Below are 25,403 nucleotides of genomic sequence, written 5' to 3' on the forward strand. Positions count from 1 at the left end.
AGAAATAGGGTTGCAAAAAAGTCAATTTAGAGTCTTAATTAAAAATATATAAATAAATTAAAGAATCTTTTATAAATTTTTTCATTTAAATGTCATTTAATCTAAAAATCACGCTCCTAATATTCCGTATGCAAACTAAAATATCTTATACAATATTTTTAAAATAAAATTTTAATTAGCAGTATTTTGAAAAGAAAGATTTGTTAATATATATATATATATATATATATATATATATATATATATATAAGCATTAGGGAGGAAAATCTGAATTAAATTCAACTTCAAGACTGAATTTTTTGCTAAAATCAGAGAGAAATTATAATATAGACTTGAAAAGTCATACCATAGCTAAAGAGATTTATAATAAAAAGAAAGTATTAGTGCTGAAATCAACAGAAGGAATACTGGTAAAACAATTGAATTCAAGCCGACTTTTATTTTATTTTCAAAAAAATTATTAATAATAAAAGGTCATCCACTACGTCAATAATATTATATAAAGGTGATGATGCAAACATATTCCAAGAAGTTGGTATTGTCGGTTGCTGTATGCATGATAAATGTGTTCCTATTCAAATCTTTTACCCCTCCAACTTTGGCTTTGCAGCCAATTTTATTGTCCATATTTTTCAGGTGAAATTCAAAAATAGCTGTCGCCCCTTTTTTATTTGCACAATAAAAATATAAAAATAATTTTCTAAATGATTCTAATTGAAAATATTATTTTATATTATAAATCATATTAAAAGGATAAAATAAATATAAAAAAGATAATTAAAATATCTTAGAAATCTGATTTCATTATATGAGTAAAACAGTATTTTAAATTTAAATATTTTTATTTTTATCTGGCTTTAATAAAATAAAGTGGGATAATGACACCACCCAATGTAAATAGGTACATGTCCAATAAATCTAGTTTATGGTCAATTTATGCTACTAAGGAAATATCTATGGATTTTAAGTTGGTCTGCATCTTGATGTTTATCTTCTACACTTTAGGTCATGGTAGAAAGTTCAACCAGACTATACTTAGTCCTCAATTTAGTAGTTAAAATCAGTTGTCTATTTATATACAGCAGGATCTATTATTATTATTTTAATTATTAATATTATTTTAATTCAAATCTTATAGTATAACTTAAACTTTTTTCATTTTTTTTTATTTATATTGGCATTTTATAAATTTTTAGCTTTCATAGATGAAGGTTCATGTAAGAGATAATAATAATAATAATTTAAAGTAGCCTATAGAAAAAAAATATATTAATATAGTAAAACTTTAATATTTAAGGAATAAATGAGATTATTTTAATGACACTTGAGTAAAATTGTCACGTGCGAGTAAAAAGAGTTGCCCAGAAATTAATGTTTTGGCTGAACACTTTTAACAATTTTTCCATCCTTGATGGCTTTCCAAATTAAGAAGGTAATATAAACATTGCCAAAATTTTCCATCAAATTTGATTACCTTAACTTGACTATCTGTTTAATTTGTCACATATCATCTTTGATTATTCATAGTCATTTTTGTAGACTTATCACAACTCTTTGTGGAGAATGAAATTAGGAAATTTCCTTGTAAATCAAAATTGAAATGGAGCTTTGCCAGTAGCTAGTATGCAACCAAGAATTATTAAAACATTAATTAAAAAAAAGGGGAACCTGAAAAGCAATTTCCATTGATTTCTTTTTCTATAAGTTCTGGGTTAAATTTCAATCTTCTTCTCCGGATTGCCCACAAGTCAAAAATTATGATGTTGTATTCAGCAGCAGCAAAATAGAGCTTTGCTAGTAGTTAGTATGCAACCAGAGAAAATGGAAAGAAAACAAACAAAAAAAGAAAGACAAAGACAAAGGGGAACCCGGAAAGCAATTTCCATGGATTCTTTTTTCTTTTAAGTTTTTGGCTAAATTGTGATCTTCTTCTTTGGGTTTTCCACAAGTCAAGATTTATGACATTTTAATTCAGCAGCAGGATTTGAAATCCACGTGTAGAAAAGAATAACTTTTTCTATGCCCAAAGCAAGAAAAAGAAGAACAATAACAATGTACTGCCGAAATTAAGAGAATTGAAAATGAACGATGAATGAATAAACAGAGTAAATATAATTAGGCTTGAGACTGTGGTTTAAATGAACTGTATAATGTATAAGCACGAATGTAATGTGTAAATGAATGTGTAAGCTTCAACTTCCCATATATTTGTCAAAGTGGGGAAAAGAAAATAAAGAGAGAAATTAAGTAAGTTTTTTTTCTTTTTTTTTTTTCCTGTTTGGATAAAGACAGAAAATAGATTGAGGAAAGTTGATTCTTAAAGTTTTATTTATTTTCACTCTTCTCTTTCTATATAGTTAATGTCTTATATAGTGCATAATTTTATATTTAAAATTGTCAGTTTTATTATTTACTTTTTACCTTATTGAAATTTTTTTGTTTAAGTTTGATGTTCCCACCTATACACCAAATTAATAGATAATTTTAACACAATAACGAGATAGTATAAATTGATGATTTGCATTAACCTTGATACATGAATATATATATATATATATATATATAGAAGATTATGAAACTAATTTCTCTAGTTTATACAGTGGTTGAGATATACAATCTTCCTAATTTGTATGAATCAATTCAAATAGATTATAAAGATGTTCCTTGATTTTAGGAACCATGTATTGTTATTACACCCTTTTAAGATAGACGAGGATGATGAGGTCCAATCTTGTTTCTAGATTAGTAAAATTGAAGTTGTGGAAGAACTTTATGAAAATATTGACCAATTGATCAGCAGATGAAACATGAGCCACTCGAAGGATATCTCTTTGTACTTGATCCTGAAGCAAATGAAAATCAAGAGCGAAATGCTTCATTTTAGAATGAAAAATGAGATTCACGCAAAGCTATGCAGCTAAAACATTATCGTAATAAACCACCAGACAATTCGAAAACTGAACATGTAAGTCAGATAGAAGAGAACAAACCTAATTTAGCTCAGCAGTAGCATTAGCAACAGACCTATGCTCTGCCTTTATGGATGAGCGAGCTACAGTGCATTGCTTCTTTGAGCACCAGAGGACCATATTCTTACCAAAATAAACAATATATGCACCAGTGGATGTGAAGTCATCCTTATTTCCATTCCAATCACCATCATAAAAGGCATGTAAATTGAGACTGAAATTTCGACAAAGTTATATACCATAATCAGCGATGATAAACAAGTAGTTCAATAGGCATTTGACATAGGCCCAATGCTCAGTTGTTTGTTTGTGCATGTATTGGGAGAGATGGTTGATCGCAAATGCGATGTCAGGCCGAATGTTAAGCAAATTTTAAAGACTATTGACAACAGTCCTATATGCATCTGTCAAAATTATACATCAATGTAAAGTGAGCACCGTGTTGGCAACTAGGGGAGTTTGAACAGTCTTAGCTTCAAGCATTTTAGTTTTGGAAAGAAACTCCATGGTGTACCATTTTTTAGACAATATAATCTCATCCAGTGCAGGTAGAACTTCAATGCTTATAAAGTAGGATAAATGGCCAAGATTCTTTAATAAAAATTTATGTGTAAGAGTAGCAATAAACTCATTTACCACTACAACATCACTCTGAGTAATTATCAAGTCATCGACATAAACAATAAGATAGATAATAGTGCTGCCATCTTTAGAAATAAAGAGTGATGTATCTGTAAGAGAATTGTTAAAACCAACTTCAACAAGATAATTATGTATTTCTTGGTACCAAGGACGTGGTGCTTTCTTAAGGCCATATATGACCTTTCTCAACTTGTAAATGTGATATGGCTTGTCAAGATCTATGAACCTAGGAGGTTGGTCCACGTAAACATCTCCAAACAAATTGCCTTGTAAAAAGGGGTTATTTACTTTTAGCTGCCTCAAACTTCATTTATTCATAATAGCAAGGCGTAGTACAAGTTTGACTATAGTTGGTTTTACCACCAGACTAAAGGTGTCATGGTAATCCACTCTAGACATTGGTTGAAGCCTTTGGAAACCAAGCGGGCTTTGTACTTATCAATAGAGCTATCAGAATTTTTATTTAGTATGAAAAATCTGTTTACACCTAATATTATTGCAGCTTGTATTAGAGGTACAAGCTCCCAAGTTTTATTACTTATCAAAGCATTAAACTCATCAGTCATGGCTTAATACCAGCTATCATTTTTCAAAGCTTGTTTTAGCATTACTGGTTCAAGATCACTATATGGTGTAAGTTGAGAATTGAAATTCATTTTACAAACATCTTAATAAATGTTATTATGTGCTTTTGTAATCATTATATGATAGGATATGTTTGAGGTATAGTTGAGGGTGCAATGGTGGTAGGAATTAGATTTGAGGGTGGTTGCAAAACTTTTACAGTCAATAGTGTTATAAGGGAGGAGTAGGCATCGTGTTTATTTATAGTGGTGGTGGTATCCGAGTAATAATTGAAATTGAGTTGGAATGAGACTTTTGAGAGTAGTTATTTTGAAAGGAATCGTTAACTCTACAAACTTAACATGCTTGGACACATAAATTTTAGATGTCTTTAGTTCTAAGCAATAATATGCACTTTGGCAAGGAATAACCAGTGAAAATACAAGGTCTGGAATTTGCCACTAATTTACGCATAGTGTATGGCTTTAACCAAGGGTAGCATACGCACCTGAAAACTTTACATTTTAAGTAATTTTGATCCTTTGCAAATATTATTTCTTATGGTGATGAAAGAATTAATGTGGGTGTAGGCATCCTATTTAATTAGGTAAATATTAGTGGCAAAAGCATAAGTCCAATACTAAGTAGGAAGACATAACATTAAGGCAAGACCTATTTTTTACAATATAGAGATGTTTACGCTATATTGAACCATTATGCTCAAGTATATGTAGGGGAGTACCATGATGTGCAATACCATAGGAAGATAAAAATTTAGACGATGACATAAACTCACCACCATTATCGTAATATAAGATTCTAATGGTCTTATCAAAGTGTTTTTCAACAATGGAATTAAACCGAATGAAAACATCTTTTACATCCAATTTGTTTTTGAGAGGGTAAAACCAAATGTACTGTATGTAGTAATCAACAAAAAGTATGTAATACTTGAAGCCATCAAGAGAAATTATTGGCGAAGTCCAAACATTAGAATATATGATTTCTAATGGATTAGATGAAGTGAAAGTGGACTGAAAGAAATAGATTTTGTGACTTTTATTACATAAACATGCATTACATGAAACATCATATGAAGAAGGTATCGATAAACTCAAGTTATTTATAAAAATTATATGCTTTAAAATAGACATGAAAGGATGATCTAATCTATTGTGCCACTCAATAGATGATGCCTTAACACTGGATAATGCAAGAATGGAATTTGATTTGGGCTACTCATAAACACTACCTCTAATTTAGCCTTTCGGTAGAGGTACTTATGTGATGTGTTCCTTCACAAGAAAAGAATAAGATAAGAATTCAGTAATAGCATTATTTGATTTGAAAAATTGAGAAATTGAAATTAAATTTCATTTCATGTTAAGAACATAAAGAATATTATGAAATTAGAAGTTTTTAGAAGGAGTTTTGAGTGTAGTTGAACTAGTATGTGAGATAGGTAACTCTGAGTCATCTCCTATCATCATATCATCATTGCCACTATAAGGACTCTGAGTCATCTCCTATCATCATATCACCATTGCCACTATAAGGAACATGAATGGATAAATTTTCTAAATTAGTAATGATATAGTATGACGCATCACTATTAATAGCCATGAAGTGTTGTTGGAGAAGATTCACCTTTGGCTGCCACACCGAGGAGTGGACCTATTGAGGAAGGACACTTCTTGGACGTATGACCTCAGATCTTGCGAAGTTGAAATAACCAAGATATGGTTGTTGTGGCTGCTGATTAGAATTTCCTATTTGATTAGCCTTAAAATTACGATTTGACAGTATGAAATGGTTGCTGGAATTGCCATTGTTAGTCTTCCAACTTGTGTTGCTATTGGTGGAAACATTAGTAGTGATTTGAAAAACAGGTTCTGGTTTGGTGCTTCAAAATTGAGGATTTTTTTGTGTGACTCTTCAAAAGTGATAGGAATATCTCTTACTTGAACTACTCCCATCAATTCTTTGTAGTCATTACCAGGGGCTTCAAAAATTTTATTTGATAAATCATCATCAGCGAATAGGGATCCAAGTAGAGAAAACTCATTCGCTCTAGCTTTCACCTATTGTATAAATTCAATTATAGTTTCTAGACCTTTACTCATTTATTTTGAGCTAATTTTTCACTTGTTTTATATGGCCCCGTGATGGTTTAGCGTAGGTGTTTGCAAGATTTTTCCAAGCTTCTTGAGAATTTTTTGAATTAGGAACGAAAGGCGTGATGATTGGTGATCTTAAGCCAATAATAGCATTAAGGGCCAACTGATCTTGGCGTACCCACAGTAAATGAGCAGGATTTGGAATTGGTCTATCATCGATAGTGATGGTAGCTTATGGTTGTGGTTTTGAGCTGTCAATATAGCCTTGTAAATCATATCCTATAAATAGAGTTTGAAACTGAAGTTTCCAAGAAAGATAGTTGGAGGAAGTGAGCTTAAGTGGTGTTTGGGCTGCTACATTGATGGTGATTAAGAAGTTGGTTGGATCATTTATATTCATAATAGTAGGAATGGCATAATTATTTGTCATGACTATTTAAAAGAAGAGGACAGAGAAAGAAATAAAATAGCATTGTGCTTTGATACCATAACACAATAGTAAGATGGTAGGAATTGATGATTTATATTAACGTCGGTACATGAATATATACAGAAGATTATGAAACTAACTTTTCCTAGTTGATAAATTTATTGAGAAACACAACCTTCTAATCTATACAAATTAATTCAAATAGATTATAAAAATGTTCCTTGATTTCAGGATCCATATACGATTATTATAGTTGACACATATATATTTATTTTAAATAAAGGAATGCTTGTTAATAATCCAATATTAAAGGACAAAACACTCATACATAGTTCTATACTAAGTTGCATCTATCAAATTTATACTTGAATGTAAAATGAGCATTGTGTTGGTAGCAGTGGAGTTTGAACAGTCTTAACTTCAAGCATTTAGTTTTGACTGGCAACTCCATAATGTACCGCTTATTAGACAATGGAATCTGATCCGATGTACGTAGAACTTCAATGCCTAGAAAGTAGGATAAATGACCAAGATTCTTTAATAAAAATTTATATGTAAGAGTAGCAATAAACTCATTTACCACTACAATATTATTCCTAGTAATTATCAAGTCATCAATATAAATAATTAGATAATGATGTTGCCATCTTTAGAAATAAAGAGTGATGTATTTGTAAGAAAATTGTTACTAATATGTTCTTGAAACAAAACCTTCTGATATGTTAATGAACTTGAACCTTCTAATTAGGATTGACTAAATTTATAATACGTTTAAAGCTTAAGATATTTTTAGTGATTAAACTAATTAAAACTTTAATTTGATAAATTGCATTAGAAATAAGGTTCAATTTGGCCCTTGAACTCTACAGTCAGGTTCAATTTGACTTTTTAAATTTTTATGGCTAATTTAATTTCTAAATTTTTTGAATAGATTCAATTCAACCCTTTTCTAAGAGAGTGAAGTGCAAGCACTATAGAGTCCAATTTAGCCACTCAACATTTAATATAGACTCAATTTGGCTATTCAACTTTTTATGCAACTCAATTTCACCCTCAAAAATAGTTCGGATTGTATTTGATTTAATTAAATAATTAAATTTATATATTAAATTTTTTATATATTTTTTAGAGTTTTGAGTTAGTTGGTGAAAGTCATGTGGATGCTGACAATAATAATGTTGGATTAAATCTCATATATATTTTTATTTTATAGTAATAATATTGATAATTCTTTATTGATTTGTGAAAAAGTAATGGCCGCATTAATAAGTTGGTTTTGATATTTTATTGATTTGTGGTAATTAAAAAACTATATTTATTTTTATAATTTTTAACTTAAAAAAAAAAAGAATAAAGTTTAATTTGACCCTTTAACTTGTCATATGAGTTCGATTTGACCCTCAAATGTTTTTGTAAGGCTCAATTTGGTTGTTTTTTTCACGCTTTTATTATAGCGCGTGCAACAAACTTATTTAGAAAAGAGCTAAATTAAACCTATTTAAAAGGTTTAGAGGTTAAATTACTCATAAAAATTAAAAAATAAATTAAATTTAACTATAAAATTCGGAAATGAAATTGAACTTTTATTCTTATAAAACATGTTCTTAACATAAAAATAAAAGTTTTGAGGCATGTATAATTACCAGACCGAATGAAATAGTAATGAAAAAGAAATAGATCAGGAAAAAACACACACAAAATAGATTTATACGTATAATATTCTGGTAGAGAATAAATTATAATTAATGATTATTATTAAATCTGTGTTTACATAGAGAACCGAACTACCATCGTAGCAGGCGAATATCAATATCAGGTAGGCAGGACGAATCTGCCACTTTGATGACCGCTACAAATTTTTCTTTCTAAACCAATCACAGTGCTCCACTTATTATGGAGAATCCAAATCTATAACATTATGTTTATCTGCACGTGGCGTTTTACAAATCTAAATTCCAAATTCTAAACTCTCAAGTTTCAACTTTTACTATATAGCTAATCATAGTTTGACGCACGCTTTTCCTGATTTTATATGTCTTCTCCCTTCTATAAAACTATTTTTAATTTTTTAATTTTTTAATTTTTTTTTAAGGTTGAATAGTAACAGTATACATTTTAATTCTCAGATATACAGTATTTACATTTAGATTTAGGAAAAATCCATTAAAATTTTTATTTTAAATAAAAGAAATTATAAAAAATATGGAAAAAAACTAAAATGAAATTATAAATTCCAAAAAAAGTATTTTTAATCTTATAAAATATATTATTACTAAATAAATTCTATGTGTTTTATTAATATATAGCTTAGTCACAATTAATTTTATAAATTTTAGATAAATTTGCATTTCAATTATTATATAAAAATAGTTTAATATCTTCGTTAACTTATTTTGATTTCCTGTATTTGACCGGGGACTGGATTACTTGTGAAGAGCTGGAAATTCAAACTCCCACAGAAATTATAAAAAACAACGTGTCAGGAAATCTACGTGATGAATACACCTCTACGTCCTCATTTGACCTACCAAGCAATTTTAAAATTTCCATATTTTTATTTAATAAAATTTGCCCATTTCTCTCTTTATTCTTTTGGAATTATTCCACGTCCACATAATTCTAAAAGGAAAAGCCTAGTCATCACGACGCTCTAGCTAGTCCTGTATATTATAGTTATATACAGTGTACGCCCCTTCTCAAAGTTTGACCTAAAACCCATCATCATCTTTTTTTCTTTTTATATATTTTTTTTAATTTATTAGTCCAATCATTAATTTATTTAACTCAAATTGAGTATTTAGATATTTATAAAATGGGTGATGATTAAAAATTATTCTTATCAATTAAATATCTTAATTAATACTAAAATCAACATATCAAATTGAGTCAATACGCTATCATAATAATATTAAATATATAGGATATGGGTGCCATATCATACCCAATAAATTCCATAAATTAAAAAATTATATCCATATTTATTTATATATTAATTTAGAATTTACATATTCTATGGCTGAATTATTAATATTGTTGTAGCAATTAAATATTATTTTAATGATGTGTTATCGGTTTTGCTATAAAGAAAAGTGGTCCAAACCTTCAATAATACTTGTAAGCTAGGTAAGAGAGGTTTTTGAGTGAAAGAAACCCTAATCTTATACACACCCATAATCCTCTAAAAAGTAAAACCTGTATTAACGTGTCAAATTTTCAAGCCACCATTTGCATCTTCCTCTTCCTTTCACTTTTCCTTCCTTTTGAAAAGAAAAAGGCCAAAAAAAAAAAAAAAAACCAAGCCTAACTTCAGTAGACTAACAAAAGACACCACGTGTCACCACGTGAAAAATGCAATTAAACCAATTAAAACATTTCCCTGGCTTTTTGCCCTATTTTTTTTTCTCTTTACCATATGGTATCATGCAAATTCGGTACCACTAGTCTGCAAAGGCCTTTTTCTCATTTCTAGAATAGAATATGAATATGAATATGAATATCCAGTCGGCATAGACACGTGTCCTTCTTAGGCGATGACTCATTGCGGCCTTTCCTGATGGTTCATGCACCGAAGAGAGAAGAAAAAATAGAACATAACACAACACACTTTCTCTCTCTTCGACTCACCCTTGGATACGGTCGGCCGCACGATAGTGTCACGTGGCTTACTTTTAACGGTGATAAGGTTTAAGTGGGTCCCTTTAATCTAACAGTAAGACAAGGACGACCGTACTTATCTTGGTTACCATCTCCTATATAAGCTAGTCCCATGCGATAATCTTTGAAAAAAAGAAAAAGAGAAAGAAAAGGAAATCATTCTAGCTTAATTTTCTCTATAGCCAAACAGAAAAAAATAGTTTCTTTTTCTATTTTTCTCCAATTGTAGCCTGAAAATGGGAGTTCAAGAAATGGACCCGCTAACCCAATTAAGCTTACCTCCGGGTTTCCGGTTCTACCCGACGGATGAAGAGCTTTTAGTGCAATACTTGTGTAGGAAAGTTGCTGGTCATCAATTTTCATTACAAATCATTGGTGAAATTGATTTGTACAAGTTTGATCCATGGGTTTTACCAAGTAATTACTACTACAACCCCGATCCGAAATGGATTTTTTCTTTTTTGTTTACTGATTAATCTATATATATTTTTTTAAATCTTGGTTAATGGGTTTTGTTTGTGGTTACAGGCAAAGCCATATTTGGCGAGAAAGAATGGTACTTCTTCAGTCCTAGAGACAGAAAATACCCGAACGGATCTCGACCCAATAGAGTCGCGGGTTCGGGTTACTGGAAGGCAACTGGTACTGATAAAGTCATCACTACAGAAGGGCGTAAAGTTGGAATCAAGAAAGCTCTTGTTTTTTACGTTGGTAAAGCTCCTAAAGGAACTAAAACTAATTGGATCATGCATGAGTATCGCCTCCTGGAATCTTCGCGGAAAAATGGAAGTACAAAGGTACAAAAATTTAATAGTGCATGGAACGCCTTTTTAAATTGTTTTAACAATTGGGTTAGTAGTTCTTATTATTTCTTCCTTTTCTTTCTATTTTTTCCTTTGCAGCTTGATGATTGGGTTTTATGTCGGATATATAAGAAAAATTCGGGTGCACAAAAACCCATGACAAGCTTTCCTTCAAGTAAAGAACATAGCAATAATGGTTCATCTTCATCTTCATCTTCTCATCTTGATGATGTTTTGGACTCTTTAACTGAAATCGATGACCATTTCTTTGCTTTGCCTACTGCCAAAACAATGCAACCCGACGATAAAATCAACATCAACAATCTGGGCTCGGGTAATTTTGACTGGGCGACTCTTGCCGGGTTGAACTCGGTCTCTGAACTCGCTACGGCTCAGCAAGCTCAGTCTCAGACCCAAGGGCTGATGAATTATACTCAAAATGGTGATGACCTTTATGTCCCTTCGTTCCAACAGCATATCGGACATGTGGATATAAAGATGGAAGAAGAGGTTCAAAGCGGAGTAAGAACTCACCGAGCCGATAGCTCCCGTTTTCTTCAACAAACCTCGAGCGTGTTGACTCAGAACTTGTCCAACTCGTTTGACCCGTATGGGTTTAGATACTCGGCCCAACCGGGTAGTGGGTTCGGGTTTAGGCAGTGAGAACAGAATTTAGGAGTGCATCTCTAATATTCTTTTTTTCTTTTCCTGAAAGGGAAGGCATGAGGAGGGCATTTCTGTAAATATTTGGGATTCTTTGGGGCTAACTTTTTGGTTTGGATACCAAAAAGAGGAAAAAAGTTGAGAAATGGGGAGCTTATAATTTTGGATTAGATTCAATGACAATTGTACAATTTAATCTCAGAATTAAGATAGGATATTATATAATTTTTATACCAAGGATTGTTCAATTGGGTACATTGCTAAATATGGAAACCAGTGATTAATGAGAAAATTTTGGTTTCAATCGTTGTCTTGAGATGGGTCAAGACTGATAATTTTGTGTACTATAACAGCTAAGAGACAATGGTGAGGAAGCAAATAAGAGAAAGAAAAATGCCTAATTTGTTGCTTTGATGCATACCACATGTGCTTATAATAGATGTGGAAATTGGCATTTGGCATTAGTTGTAATGTAACATGGCAAGGAATTAATGGTGGGTCTTTTTTTTTATTATTATTATTGTTTTTTGTGATAGAAATGATGGGTCTATTTTGACATAGGAGTACTATGATAAATTCCTTGATTTTATGTTAAGTTTCTTGAATATCAGTTATGTGATTGTGGTTGCTCTTGGATTATAGTTTGTAGTTTGATTTGAAGTCTGAAAAGATTTTTCTTTTTGGAACTATTATTCAAGTTATACATTTATCCATTCCTCGGTTAAAAACAAAAAGGAATAAAAAAATCTTCAAGGCTGAATTAATATTAAAATCTAGATCAACTAAATTTGTTAATGTTATGTAAATTATGATAATAGAAGGTAAAAAATAAACTGATAGTATTTCTATTATTAAAATATTATCGTTTAAAAGTATATATAATCAACTAAATTGTAGAGGTGAAAAATTAGATCCTAATATGAGTTTAGTTGTTTTGTATTATTACTGAAATTATACTATATTAGTACATTTAAATGATTATTTTACTAAAAATTAAAATTAAAATTAATATCAAATTTACATACAAAATTTAATAATAAGTATAAAACACATGACTTTCTTAATAATTTAAATGTGATAAAGAGCCTCTAATTGATATAAAAAAATATTAACTAATTAAGCACCAATTTCTATAGTTGTAGTACTTATTATGTACCACTAATATTGCATTTATTTTTCCATGCAAAAAAGAAAAGTTAATGAAACAAAATAAAATTTATATAGAAAGTTAAACGTGCAAAGAAATATTAACACAAAGGTAACACTTGGATTCCAATTGGCATATGAAATTCTCTTATTTTTGCAAGTTAACTCCTGTCAGTTTCAATCAGAAACGACAACAAAAGCTTAGGTACAATGAATGTATCATGTAGTAAGAACTAACTAAACTGTCAGTCGCAAGGACAGTTGTTGATCTTATTTTAAGCCTATAGAAGGAAGGATGCATGTATTTATTACCAAAATTAGTTTCATACTTTGAGCTATCAAATATGTGCTCAAAATTGGTGCTGCCACACCTGTTCAATGCTTATCTAATTTTTAATTTTGGCCAAATCCACATTATGTGTATGTGATTTAGTGGTACTAATATTCTAATTTTTAATATAATTTAATAAATTTTTATATTTTATATTTTATGATATTTTTGATATGTGTTATTTATACTATATGGACGTGATATATTATCATAAATTAATTAGAGACATAATTAGTATATATTAATTGTTAAAAAAAATTGGATGAACTTTTATGAATTTCATTTTTTTTCTAGTTGTTTTATTTTATTTTATGGAGAATTAATCTTATAAGAGGTAGAAAAGTTTCAAACTCAAGACATCTATCTCCAAAAACAAGAATCCTTACCAATTCAATGTATATTAAATTGAGTTTAAAATTTAAAATATTTAAATATCAAAAAAATTAATTAATCGACATAAATTTAGAAGTATAAATATTATTTTTGTCTCATTTTTTGTTTTATCTTATTTTAAAAGGCAAAAAAATCAAAATTAGTTGATTTGATAGATATATATATATATATATATATATATATATAAAAGACGTTAGTTTGTTGAATTAGGTTGCACTAATATCATTTCTCATCTTGAAATTTTGAAAATGAGTCTCACTGAAGCTGGAATGGATTTAGATTGGGACAAATATCCTGAACAGGTACATGTATTATGCGAATCAAATTCATGACTAATTTCACACCTCATAACTGTGATTAATATTCATAGATATTTATGTTTTTTTTTTTTTTATAAAATTACCTATCTTATAAAATTTTACTTAATAAATAATATATTTATACTTTTGGATTTATATAAATTAGTTAAATTAATATTTTAATTTCTGATTTAACTAATAAATATTTGAAATTTATTTTTTTAATCTTTAAACATCTTCAATTTCTTTATTTAACCTAATATCAGATTTCTTTGCTCGTTTCTTTCGTTCTTATCTAAATTTCTAAAACTCCAGTGCCTAGTAATCATTCAAATCCCATCATTAGAAATACTAATGAGCCGAATAGTTTCCTTATTACCATCAATGTAGCTGCACAAACTCCCTTGAAATTAACTTCTTCAAATTATGTCTCTTGGAAATTCCAATTCCAAACTCTATTATATATCGACTATGATTTACAAGGATATGTTGATGGATCAAAATCTCGCCAGCGGCCACTATTATCAACAACGACAGAATCATCCTTAATCCTGCCCACTCTTTTTGGAGCCGATAGGATCAACCGATACTTAATGTCATTATTGGATCAATTTCTCCCACCATTATTCATTTTGTTGCTAATGCAAAAGCTTTCAAAGAAAGCCTAGTCAACTCTAGCCAATACCTATGCAAAGCCATCAAGAGGTCCTATTAAGCAAGTCAGCAATTAAATAACACACATGACAAAAGGGTTAGACACTATTGAGTTATTACAGAAAGTGAAAGCTAGAGCTGATGAGTTAGCTCTACTGGGATCTCCATTTGATGATCTTTCAGACAAAATTCTCGAAGCCCTTGGAGATGATAATAACGAACTGGCACGGGCAGTACAAGCAAAGCACAACCCCATCTCGTCTGAGAAGTTACAAGAAAAACTTCTCAACTTTGAAGCATCACTCATCACTCACAAACAGGAAACATTGTTTTCCCATTACTGCCAATGTCACAACTCGCACCACAAGCAATTGGAGACCCAACAATGGCAATTCCAACAATAATTATAACTCTTTTAATCGAAATTCTAGGCATCCTACAAGACTGGTAATTCTAGTCAACGTTCACAACGTCCATACATGAGTACTGTCAGCTACGGCGAATTCAAGGACATAGAACTAAGAAATGTTCCTCGTACAATCTTTAACAAATACAAAAAAACACCAACACTGTTAACACGCAATTCTAACAATATTTATACACCTTTATATAATATATTTAGATCCACATATATCAACAGATATTAAAACATTATAAAAATATTAAATTTAGATATATTAAATTAAATAAAAAAATTAAAAATTATAGTCAAGATTGATAAATATATATTTGACAAAAAATCTACCAATTATCTTGTTGAGGATGGGAGTCCATCTATTTATAATATATATATATATATATATATATATATATATATATATATATATTTTAGTTATTCGATGTAAATTTTTCTGTTATTATCATATTTTTAAGTAAAAGAAAAATTCAGCACTTCTACAATGAAGCACTATAAAATTTTTATAAAAGAAAAATTAACAATTTATAATAGAGACAACATAAATTAATATTTTTAAAATTAATAATATAAAATGAAAAATTAATTACCCTCAACCATTTTGAGATCTACGGTACAAAAATGAGAAAAGAGAAAGGAGGCTAAATTTGTACTTTCCAAGTCAAATGTTATGTTCGGCAAAGCCCGCAGAACTGATTCACCACCAATGAGCATCCTGTTATCTTTTTGTACCAATTCCCCTAAGTTCACAAGTGAAGGTGGCATCCAAAACTTTTTAATTGATTAGATAAGGTACAGTTTGTTTCATTCGAGAACACAGCGTGATGTAAATTCAATTCAATCAAAAGAATATGGATAATTGTCTGGTAGCTGACTCAGCACATACAGTCTACAATTACAAGATAGATAGACATAAGAGTAGCAACGATATCCCAAAAGAGATAATGCTGGATACCCACATCGGATTTGACTATAATTTCTATCATCTTTTAGCAATCGTAAGAAGTTCCACCCAATCAGCATATAATTTGACTGAAGAATTCACTTAAAAACGAATAAAGGAAAGTGAATAATTGATTTCATTCATATAATGATAGTGTTTGATGATCCAAACAGGATTCCTCCGAGAAAGATAAATAGGTAGAATGGCGTGCTGGAGAAAATTCCAATTAAACTACTATAAGTTAATTTTTTATATAAAAAATGATATTTTTTTAATTAATTTAATCACATATACTCATTATTTAAATATTAAATTAATAAATAATTTATCATAAATTTAATAATTTTTAATAATTAAATAAATATTAATTATTTAATAATATATATATGTGTTTTCATCAAGAAAAAAGAAGAAACAATTGGTTTGAAAAGGCTAAAGAATCCAAAACAGTACAAATAATAGTAAATATAATACAAGTCTAGATAAGCGAATATCAAGAGTGCCTTTAATCTGAAATTTCGCTGGGTAAATCAAGTTGTTAATTGTTATAGGCCTTCTGAAAAGCAGGTTTAAATCTGAAAAAAGTAATAAATGGAGTCCCAAGAAAATCATCCGGAACTCCTAAATTCCCTCAAATGAGAGTGCCCCACAGGACTGAAGTCGATGAGAATGTCGGACATCATCGGATGAAGATCAACATTAGACAGGACTGACCACAGAGAGTCAGCATAAAGACTTGAAAAAGGCATTAAAACTACAGGACACCCAAAAACAAAGAAGACCCATTTGACAAAACTAAAACACAAATTCATAAATAAGGAAATCCACAGATATGTATATACAGAGAAAAGAAAGGTGTTGGGGTAAGCTTCCGGTGGCAAAAGCAACCGAAAACTATCCCAAGTGAAGGGTACTGTTAACAGTAGGGAAGCTTCGAGAGACTTAGAGAGAGAATTTTATATTATTGTTGAGAGATTTAAAGATATACGTAAGCTATCCAAAAATATGCTTAATATAATGATTTTAAAATCGATAAAATTCTTATAAGAAAAGACTCAGAATATACTAAAAAGTAGAATAATATACTAATAAATTTCATTGCCAATTGGGTATATTTCAGGTGCAATAACAAAAAGTGGATCCATGCCTCTAATCTCCCATAGCATAATCTGAAGCTCAAGACGTCTCCATACCTTCTTGATGGACTTGATAACCCATGAAAAAGAGATGTCCAATATAGTTTTCATCAGATTAATGAACAATCCCATACTAATGTACTTAGGGTGTTGCTTCTCCTGCTGTCCGATTTCTTCTTTCTGCTGCTGGCTGTTGGTTTTCTTTTTATGATTCCGCCTGCTGTGTTGCAGCAGTACTTACTGCTGTTCTTTTTCTTTTTCTGGTTTCAGCTGATTGCCATTTGCTGCTATATTCGCTGTTTTTGCTGCTAGTTTAGAGTGTCTGTTTTGCACTTTTCTTTGTTCTGTTCAGTGGTCTTGTTTGTTTTGATTTCCAGGTAGAAGAAGCCGAGTGTTCTTTGTCTTTAGCCCGTATTTTCTTCAAGTAGGTGAGGTTTGTCCAGTGGTCAAATTGGCATGCAAAGGATATCCATTTCTTTCTTTTAGCCTATTTTCTGGTTCATCTTTTTTGCAATTTCTTTTCTCCTCAATGTTCAAGTTCTTGATGTTATTTCCCCTACGTCAAATCTCCAAACTCACATCCTTGTGTATTGTATAAAATTCACATCTCTTGATTTGGTTAATTCTTAAATAAGTCATAATCAATTAATCTTAGCACAAGCCTATACATAGAATTAAAGAACAAATTTATAAAATTAAAATATTTATTATTTATTTTAGAATAAGCTGACTCATAGCCGCTTTTTAATATATGTCAACTTTGACATGTTGACAAAATAACGACGTATAATTTTTAATAACATTATTGAGATTTCTAAAAATCGGGTGTGGTTTGCTTTTTTCTAACTTTAGTCGGAGGTAAATAAAAATGCCATCTGAAATTCGATATAATTTGTATTTACATTTTTTAATTTTTTATAATAATTATATAATTTTTTTTATATCCATTCAATATAATAGTTATATTTCGTTAGTAGTATGTTAGTTTAATAAATTTTAAATTGGTTAAAGTATTGAGGTGTTATATTTTAATATTTTAAAAGATGCTTTTACTTTTATGTGAATTAATATTAAATTAAAATTTATTTTAAATGAAATAGAGATATTTATCACTTAAATTAGAGACAATATATAATATTTTTTTTTCTTTTATCTAAATAAAAAAATAATAAAAATACAGAATTGAACAAATTTTTTTAATAATTTCACAATACTAATACTTAAGTAGACGGCAATTACCATGAGAAATGAAAGTGTATATTATCAAAAAATAAAAAATATAAATATGGGTTATACCAAATCTTAGAAGAGTGTTCATAAATTCTCCCTTTAGATATATGTTACTTTTTGTAAATGTATGTGGTTTACTCTAGCAAAATTAAATATTTGAATGATTTTTCTTTTCAAATAAAAAGATATATAATTAAAAAATTATAAAAAAATATATTTCATCATTATAAAATAGCGATTCGTAAAGATTTGACCATATTTATTTAACAACTATTATTATTATATTATTTATGTGATAATATGAGTTTATAGTTAAACAATTTAAAATATTGTTATTTACCATCAAATCCATCTCATTATATTATTGATTTTTAAACTATAATTTAACCATCAAATAATAAAATTATACATTATTCTACAAATAATATGATAATGATAGTTGGTTGAAATAAAAATTACTGAATCTTAGTAATAAAAACTTTTTAATTGTGATTATTTATAATTATAAATTTTTTTTTATCTAGATAAATAGTACATACTAAAAGTACCAAAACAGTAAAATTACATTCTATCTTTTATATTTATTCCTAAATATTGTTACCGTATCATTAATTCTTTTTTCTTTTTTTCTTTGTCTGTTAATGCAGTACACGTTCTGTTGATGCGGTGGAATCCCATGCATGCATTACTACACTTGGCCACAAACAATTGTCGACGTGTTTGCTTCTTCGACCTTAGCCATATAAATCAGCACTGCTCGTGTCGTCGCCGTCTTGTTCTAACCATTTTGCTGCCTCTTCCACCTTTTGCCTTCGAGAACTTCCAAAGTGGCCCAAAATCTCAAATCTCCAGACAATCCCATGGCTTATACATACAGAAACCAGACTAATTAAATTTGTTTTAATATTACAATGCTACATAGTCTCAAATTAAATATTAGCTATATTTATATTTTATTTAAATAATAAAAATATTTATTTTTTAAATAAAATTTTATTTTTATATCAAATATAAAAAAATAGCTATCATTTATTATATAATTCACGGTTTAGTGCACTGCATATGAATCAAAGATAAATAAATATAGGTTATATAATAAATTAAAATTTTATATTTATATTTACTTATAACTCCGCTTATACATCAAACCGATAGATGATAAATATATATATCTATTTATTTTAAATAATATAGTATGTATCCATTATCCAATATCAAAACATAAATGGCAGATATATACATGTGACTCTCTTATTAATTATAGTATATATATAAAGTCTTAAGTAATAAATAAATATTGAGGCTCTACACTTTAAATAATAAATTTAGAAATAAATTTTACTACATCAATTAGAAAAAGAGTAATTCCGATATTGAGTTCAATATATTTGTTCTATAATTATGTTTACATCTTATCTAAATCTTTGGGAATCTTTTAAATAAATATGTTATAAGCTTTAATTTAAGATAAACATATATTTATGTTTAGAAACTTATTTCGATTAATCACTTTAATAGTTTCACTTGCAATTTAATTTATCAACATTTGATTTTATTTTTTTTAATATATAAACACTTTTAACTTTTAACTTTTAACTTAATCAAACATACACATTAATTTTATATTTTATTTTCATATAATATCTATAGATATATTGAATAAAGACACATTTCAAAAAATATTTAAAAATTATAAAAAATAAATTTAACTTTCTATTAGATTCTTTTGAAAGTTCGACATTTAAACTAATTAAGTAACTAAAATTTTAGAGGCATAAGTATGCATTTGGTCTTTAATTTACTTTTTCTTTTATGCATATATATGTGAGTTAAATATATTTATACTTGTATTAATTAGTCAATTTAACACTTTAACAGTTTAATTTAATAGACATTTTGAATTTTATTCTTTTTAATATTTAAATTTTTTAATTTTTAATTTAATTTAATAAATATACTCAATTTTTTTTAATAATATATGAACACGTAAATGTATTGAATAAAAATATATGTCAATAAATATTAAAATATTGTAAAAATAAATTTAAAATATCTATTAGATTATATTAAAAACGAGAATATTAAACTAATTAAAATGGTAAAATAATCAGAGATAGGTATAATTTTGTATATATATATATATATATATATATATTATGTATTTACGTGTGTATGTGTACGGGCTTGGGAAAAACATGTTATTAAAGGAAATCTATGGGAACGGAGAGAGAGAGAGAGAGAGAGAGAGAGAGAGAGAGAGAGAGAGAGAGAGAGAGAGAACTAATATTCCTTTTTCGTTTTTTTGTTTTTTTTTTTGGGAAAATGATCTTTTTAAGCAAATCGGCAAGTGATCACTCTATGACGTTACATATGTTAGAATTGTTTTATTCATTTAATGGATAGAAAATAAACTTGGTGATAAAGTTTAAAGAAAAGGTAAAAGTTTGTAATTTTCCTATTTGTTATATGGCTTAATATAATATATTTTTTAAAAAATTTATTACCATTTAGTATATGTTTACTTGTATATGTCGAATTTATAAATTATTAAATAATATATTTATTATTTTTAAATAATATAATATGTGTCAACCATTTAATATAAAAAATATAATATATTTTTAAATTTTTTTTATCTAGACTTAATGTAAGTTTTTATCTCTATATCAATCTTATAAATAATTGATATATATTCATTAAATTTTATTTTAGAAAATTTTTTAAAATATATTAAGATTACATTATTTTTATTGTGTTTAAATTATTTTTTGAAAATAAAATTATATTTTAGTCATATCTCAATTATTTTGGATTATTTTCATTATTTTATAATTTTTTTAATTTTTAGCTATTTTAAAAAAACATAACTGAAAAAACTCAAAATCAACCCAAATCATAAATTTAATAAAAATAAAAAATGAATATTCTTAATATTATTTTTTTTATATTATAAAAAATCGATAAAAGACAAAGCTGTTATCAATCCAGCTGGTTGAATTGACTTGTCTCCTATTTATTTATACTGAATATTTCATGTAACATATGTAAGTCATGTGTATCATTTTTTCCATCTCATTATGGTCCTTATTACACATTTCTCACAATTGAATAAAGATAGCTACTAGACTTTAATTTGATGCCAAACATTTATGAAATGTATCCTTTCAGATTTTAATAAGATACTACCATACCAATCATTATCTTCCATCTTTTGTGATAGGTCAAATTTAAAATTTATTATTTTTAATGGATGGATTTTACTAATATATTTTTCATATTTGTAATTTCGTTGTCTTTTTTTATATTAGAAATAATATAGAAATTTTATTGTAATTATAACAACTAGTTTACATATTCTTTTTAAAAATTTGATTTATATTATGAAATTTATTAATATGATTTTAACTCTTAATTACTAAATTTTATTTTTTTTAAAATATTTAATATTTATATTATAAATCACAATTGAAATAAAAATTAGAAATTTTAATATGAAAGGTAAGAAAAATAATCTTTTATTATAATATGTTTTATTACTAGAAACAATATATACGTTAAGAATTTCAATTTGAATTTATAATTTTAAATCTTATCTTTTTAAATGTATAATAATATCTAAGAAACTTTTGGTATTATCTTTCATACAAATTCGAATTTATCCTTTTTGAACGTAAATTTTTATAGATTTAAATTGTTTGATTATCTAAAAAATAGTAAAATAATATAAATTTATTTCTATCACAATTTATCTATTAAAAGAATAGAATCTGGACACTTTTTGGTGACGTGGAAGTATAAATTCTCTAATTTTCCACGAAGTGTCATTCTTCCGAGATATGCATTGACTGTTGATCTTCTTCCTTATTAATTTTGAGTTCTTTACCCGCACGTGTGGGCAACTCGTCTGTTTAAGTGCATTAAGTATCTTTCGTTTGAAATTGATGAGCACCAATTTATGTATAAGAAAATTCAAATCAATGAGTCTACATGAATTTTCAATTGTTAAATCAGATTTTTCAATTTTGAACATCTAAATTTATAGATAGTTAAATTCTTTTATGAGATTTATGGTAGAATTTTATAAAATTATGACATTATGTTGTTTTCTAATAAAAAGATAATATACAATAATATTTATAAAATATTAATTATAATATTTATAAAATATTAATTATAATATTTATAAAAATTAGATATTATCTTAAATGCTAATAATGAATAATAATAAAAATTTCTAATTTATCTAAATATAAGACTATTATGTTCATAACAAATATAATAATTATCATAGCTACTATATATTAATAATAATCTAATAAAATATATTTTTATATTCATATAAATATAAAATTAAATAATAATAATAATAGAATAGTAAAAGATAAAAATGTTAAATTCGAATCATAAAAAATTAGTTAAAAGAAATTTATGATACATTTAAAAATTTATTGGTCAAATATAATAATTAGAAAAAATTTAATATATAATATTAAAAAGTAATGATTTAAATAGTAAAAATCATATAATATAATCTTCTGAGATTTTTATATTTATTATATGCTAAGACAAATAAATATGAGAACTATATTTATTTATCAACTTTAATTTTAATCTATTTTATTGTACTATATTATATGATTTTTATAAATAACTAATATAGACATAAATAAAAATATCATAAAAATAAAAATAAAAATATATTTTATATCAATATATTATTAATTTAAATTATAATAATATAGGAAAATAAAAAATTTAAATATAAAATAAATAAAATAATTATGCATTAAGATGAATAAATTGCTAGTATTAAATAAGGCCAATAACACCAATACTAAATATTATCATTATTTTAAAAACAAAAAGGCTAATAATTGAACATGTGGATTGATAATGCATATATGGGAAGGATACATATCTAGAAACCTCGACATTGATGATTTAGTTGCATTAAAACTTTAATTTTTAATTTAATCTAACAACACCTAAATTCTATTTTTATAATCCCTAAAAAATTTTATTTTTTGATTTAATCTAACAAATAATGGAATTTTATTTTATAATAACATTAAAACACTTATACATAATACATGTTATAAATGTTAAATGAAATTAGATATCAAAAAATATTTAGATGTCGTAAATAATACAAATTGAGGTACTTATCCGGTTAAGTCAAAAGTTAAGATGTCAAAATAACAAAAATATTGAAGTTCAGGTGTCTAAATTTGCATTTAGCCTCTATATTTTGTTATATTAAATTAAATTATGAAACAAAAACTTTTGACATGTATCGTTATATTCATATAAATTTTTTATTTTGACATGTATATTTATTTTTGACATAAAATTTTGAAATATGATTGAATATGAATTTTATTTGCCACATATAGATTATGGTTGTGCTTTTTTGATGTTTCGTTACAGTCCAAACTCTTTCTCATCAACATAAAATTCTATGAAAGTTTAATGACCAATTCAAACGCTACAAAAAAATAAATACTAAATTAATTTTAGGATTTACAATAATGTCAATAATATATCCAATTGCTGACTAAATTTAATGGTATAAGCTATTTTTTACATGTATCATTGATGATATGGAGTTAGAAAAAAAATTCTTAGAATATTCATTTTCAAGTGTTACATCATCTTAGTGTGGCAAATGAATTTGTTGGTACCATTAAAATCAAAATCTAGTAATAATTTATAATTTAAAAATTTGGTATCCTTATATTATAAAGGACAAAATTTAGTAACGGTCTATATACTTGACCATGTATGGAATGTTAAGTTCTCTTCCTATGAGAGAGGTGATGTGGATGTTGAGTTCTCCTTCTCCAGGAACAATGAAAAAAATAAAAAAATTAAATATGATATTAAATCATTGAACTTATCAAAAAACACTTATAAAATTAATAAGTGGCTTAATGTTACCAAATCAATCATACTTCTCATAAAATTGCAATCTATGAATCGGTCAATATAATAAATGATTATCAAAATAAATATGTTTTTGTGTATTTTTATTGTTTGATACTAATTTCTATTCTTTTTTTATATAGAGAAATGCTAATAACCTTCTCTTTATTATTTTTTTCTATAAATTTTAAAATTAATGTAATTATATTAAACAAATCAAATAATTATGTATTTTTGTAATACTTTTAAAATATTGACATTTTCTTAGTTTATTCTACCATACTAACTTAATATTATTGCCTAAAGTGGCCTCTGGTAAAACTTCAATTTAAATCCTAAAAAATTAAGTACTGAATTTTAACTGTTGAATGTACTAAACATTGGAATTTTAAGTGTTGAATCTAACTAATATGTCTGGTAACTGTTATTATCGAAAACTTTTAAAATTTTTAATTGAATATACTTAATCTCGTACTATTGATTTTTAAGTTTTAATTATTAAATACAGTTTTAAAATAAGAAAAAAATAAAAATTATTAATAAAATATTTGAAAAAAACTATCATAATACAAAGATAATATCTCTAATAAATATTTTTAAAAAAATTATTAAAAATTTTAAATGAGGACTATAGAAATTAATAATGAAGTTTTGTTTATATAAAAGAATTGAAATGAAGTAGATTGCTCGAATGTGGTTACTCTTGTGAAGGCACCTCACTAAAGTGGATCCTACTGTCACGTTTCACCTCTGCTGGTTTGTCACCGATTCCCTGAGAAATTAATATTGTTGCTCATAATTTAGCTTCCCTTAGTCTTCATTATAATTGTTCTTATTTTTTTCGTTGATGATGTTCCTTCTACTGTCTATCCTTTAATTGTCCAGGACTGTACTAAGGCTTTTTCATCTTAATTTAATTTCTTTCTTCCTTTTTTTTAAAAAAAAAAAAGAAAAAAGAGAAAAGACGAATTTAAAATTTTTAATTAAAATTTAAGAATTCAAGCAATCATGTGTGAATATAAAATCTTAAAAAAACTAACTTGTTATTATAAAATTTAAGAATATATTAAAATTACAAAAGTCACGTTAATA

General features: G+C 27.0%; 1 protein-coding gene across 1 annotated transcript; it reads left to right on the top strand.

Moving 5' to 3' along the window:
• The first annotated feature begins 10,488 nt into the window (after positions 1 to 10,488).
• LOC8263571 (NAC domain-containing protein JA2L) lies at positions 10,489 to 12,079 on the top strand. The gene is made up of 3 exons (XM_002533867.4): positions 10,489 to 10,793; positions 10,905 to 11,173; positions 11,279 to 12,079. Exons 1-3 carry the CDS (start codon positions 10,613 to 10,615, stop codon positions 11,840 to 11,842), a joined length of 1,014 nt encoding a protein of 337 aa, XP_002533913.1. The 5' UTR covers positions 10,489 to 10,612; the 3' UTR covers positions 11,843 to 12,079.
• The last annotated feature ends 13,324 nt before the right edge of the window (positions 12,080 to 25,403 follow it).

Source organism: Ricinus communis, chromosome 9 (genome assembly GCF_019578655.1).
Source record: "Ricinus communis isolate WT05 ecotype wild-type chromosome 9, ASM1957865v1, whole genome shotgun sequence".
Classification (NCBI taxonomy): Eukaryota; Viridiplantae; Streptophyta; class Magnoliopsida; order Malpighiales; family Euphorbiaceae; genus Ricinus; species Ricinus communis.

Bases quoted from the DNA above. Each gene is read 5' to 3' on its own strand.
- LOC8263571 (XM_002533867.4), top strand. From the start codon at position 10,613: ATGGGAGTTCAAGAAATGGACCCGCTAACCCAATTAAGCTTACCTCCG. The intron at 10,794-10,904 runs GTAATTACTACT...TTGTGGTTACAG, and splicing joins TGATCCATGGGTTTTACCAA to GCAAAGCCATATTTGGCGAG. The intron at 11,174-11,278 runs GTACAAAAATTT...TTTCCTTTGCAG, and splicing joins GGAAAAATGGAAGTACAAAG to CTTGATGATTGGGTTTTATG.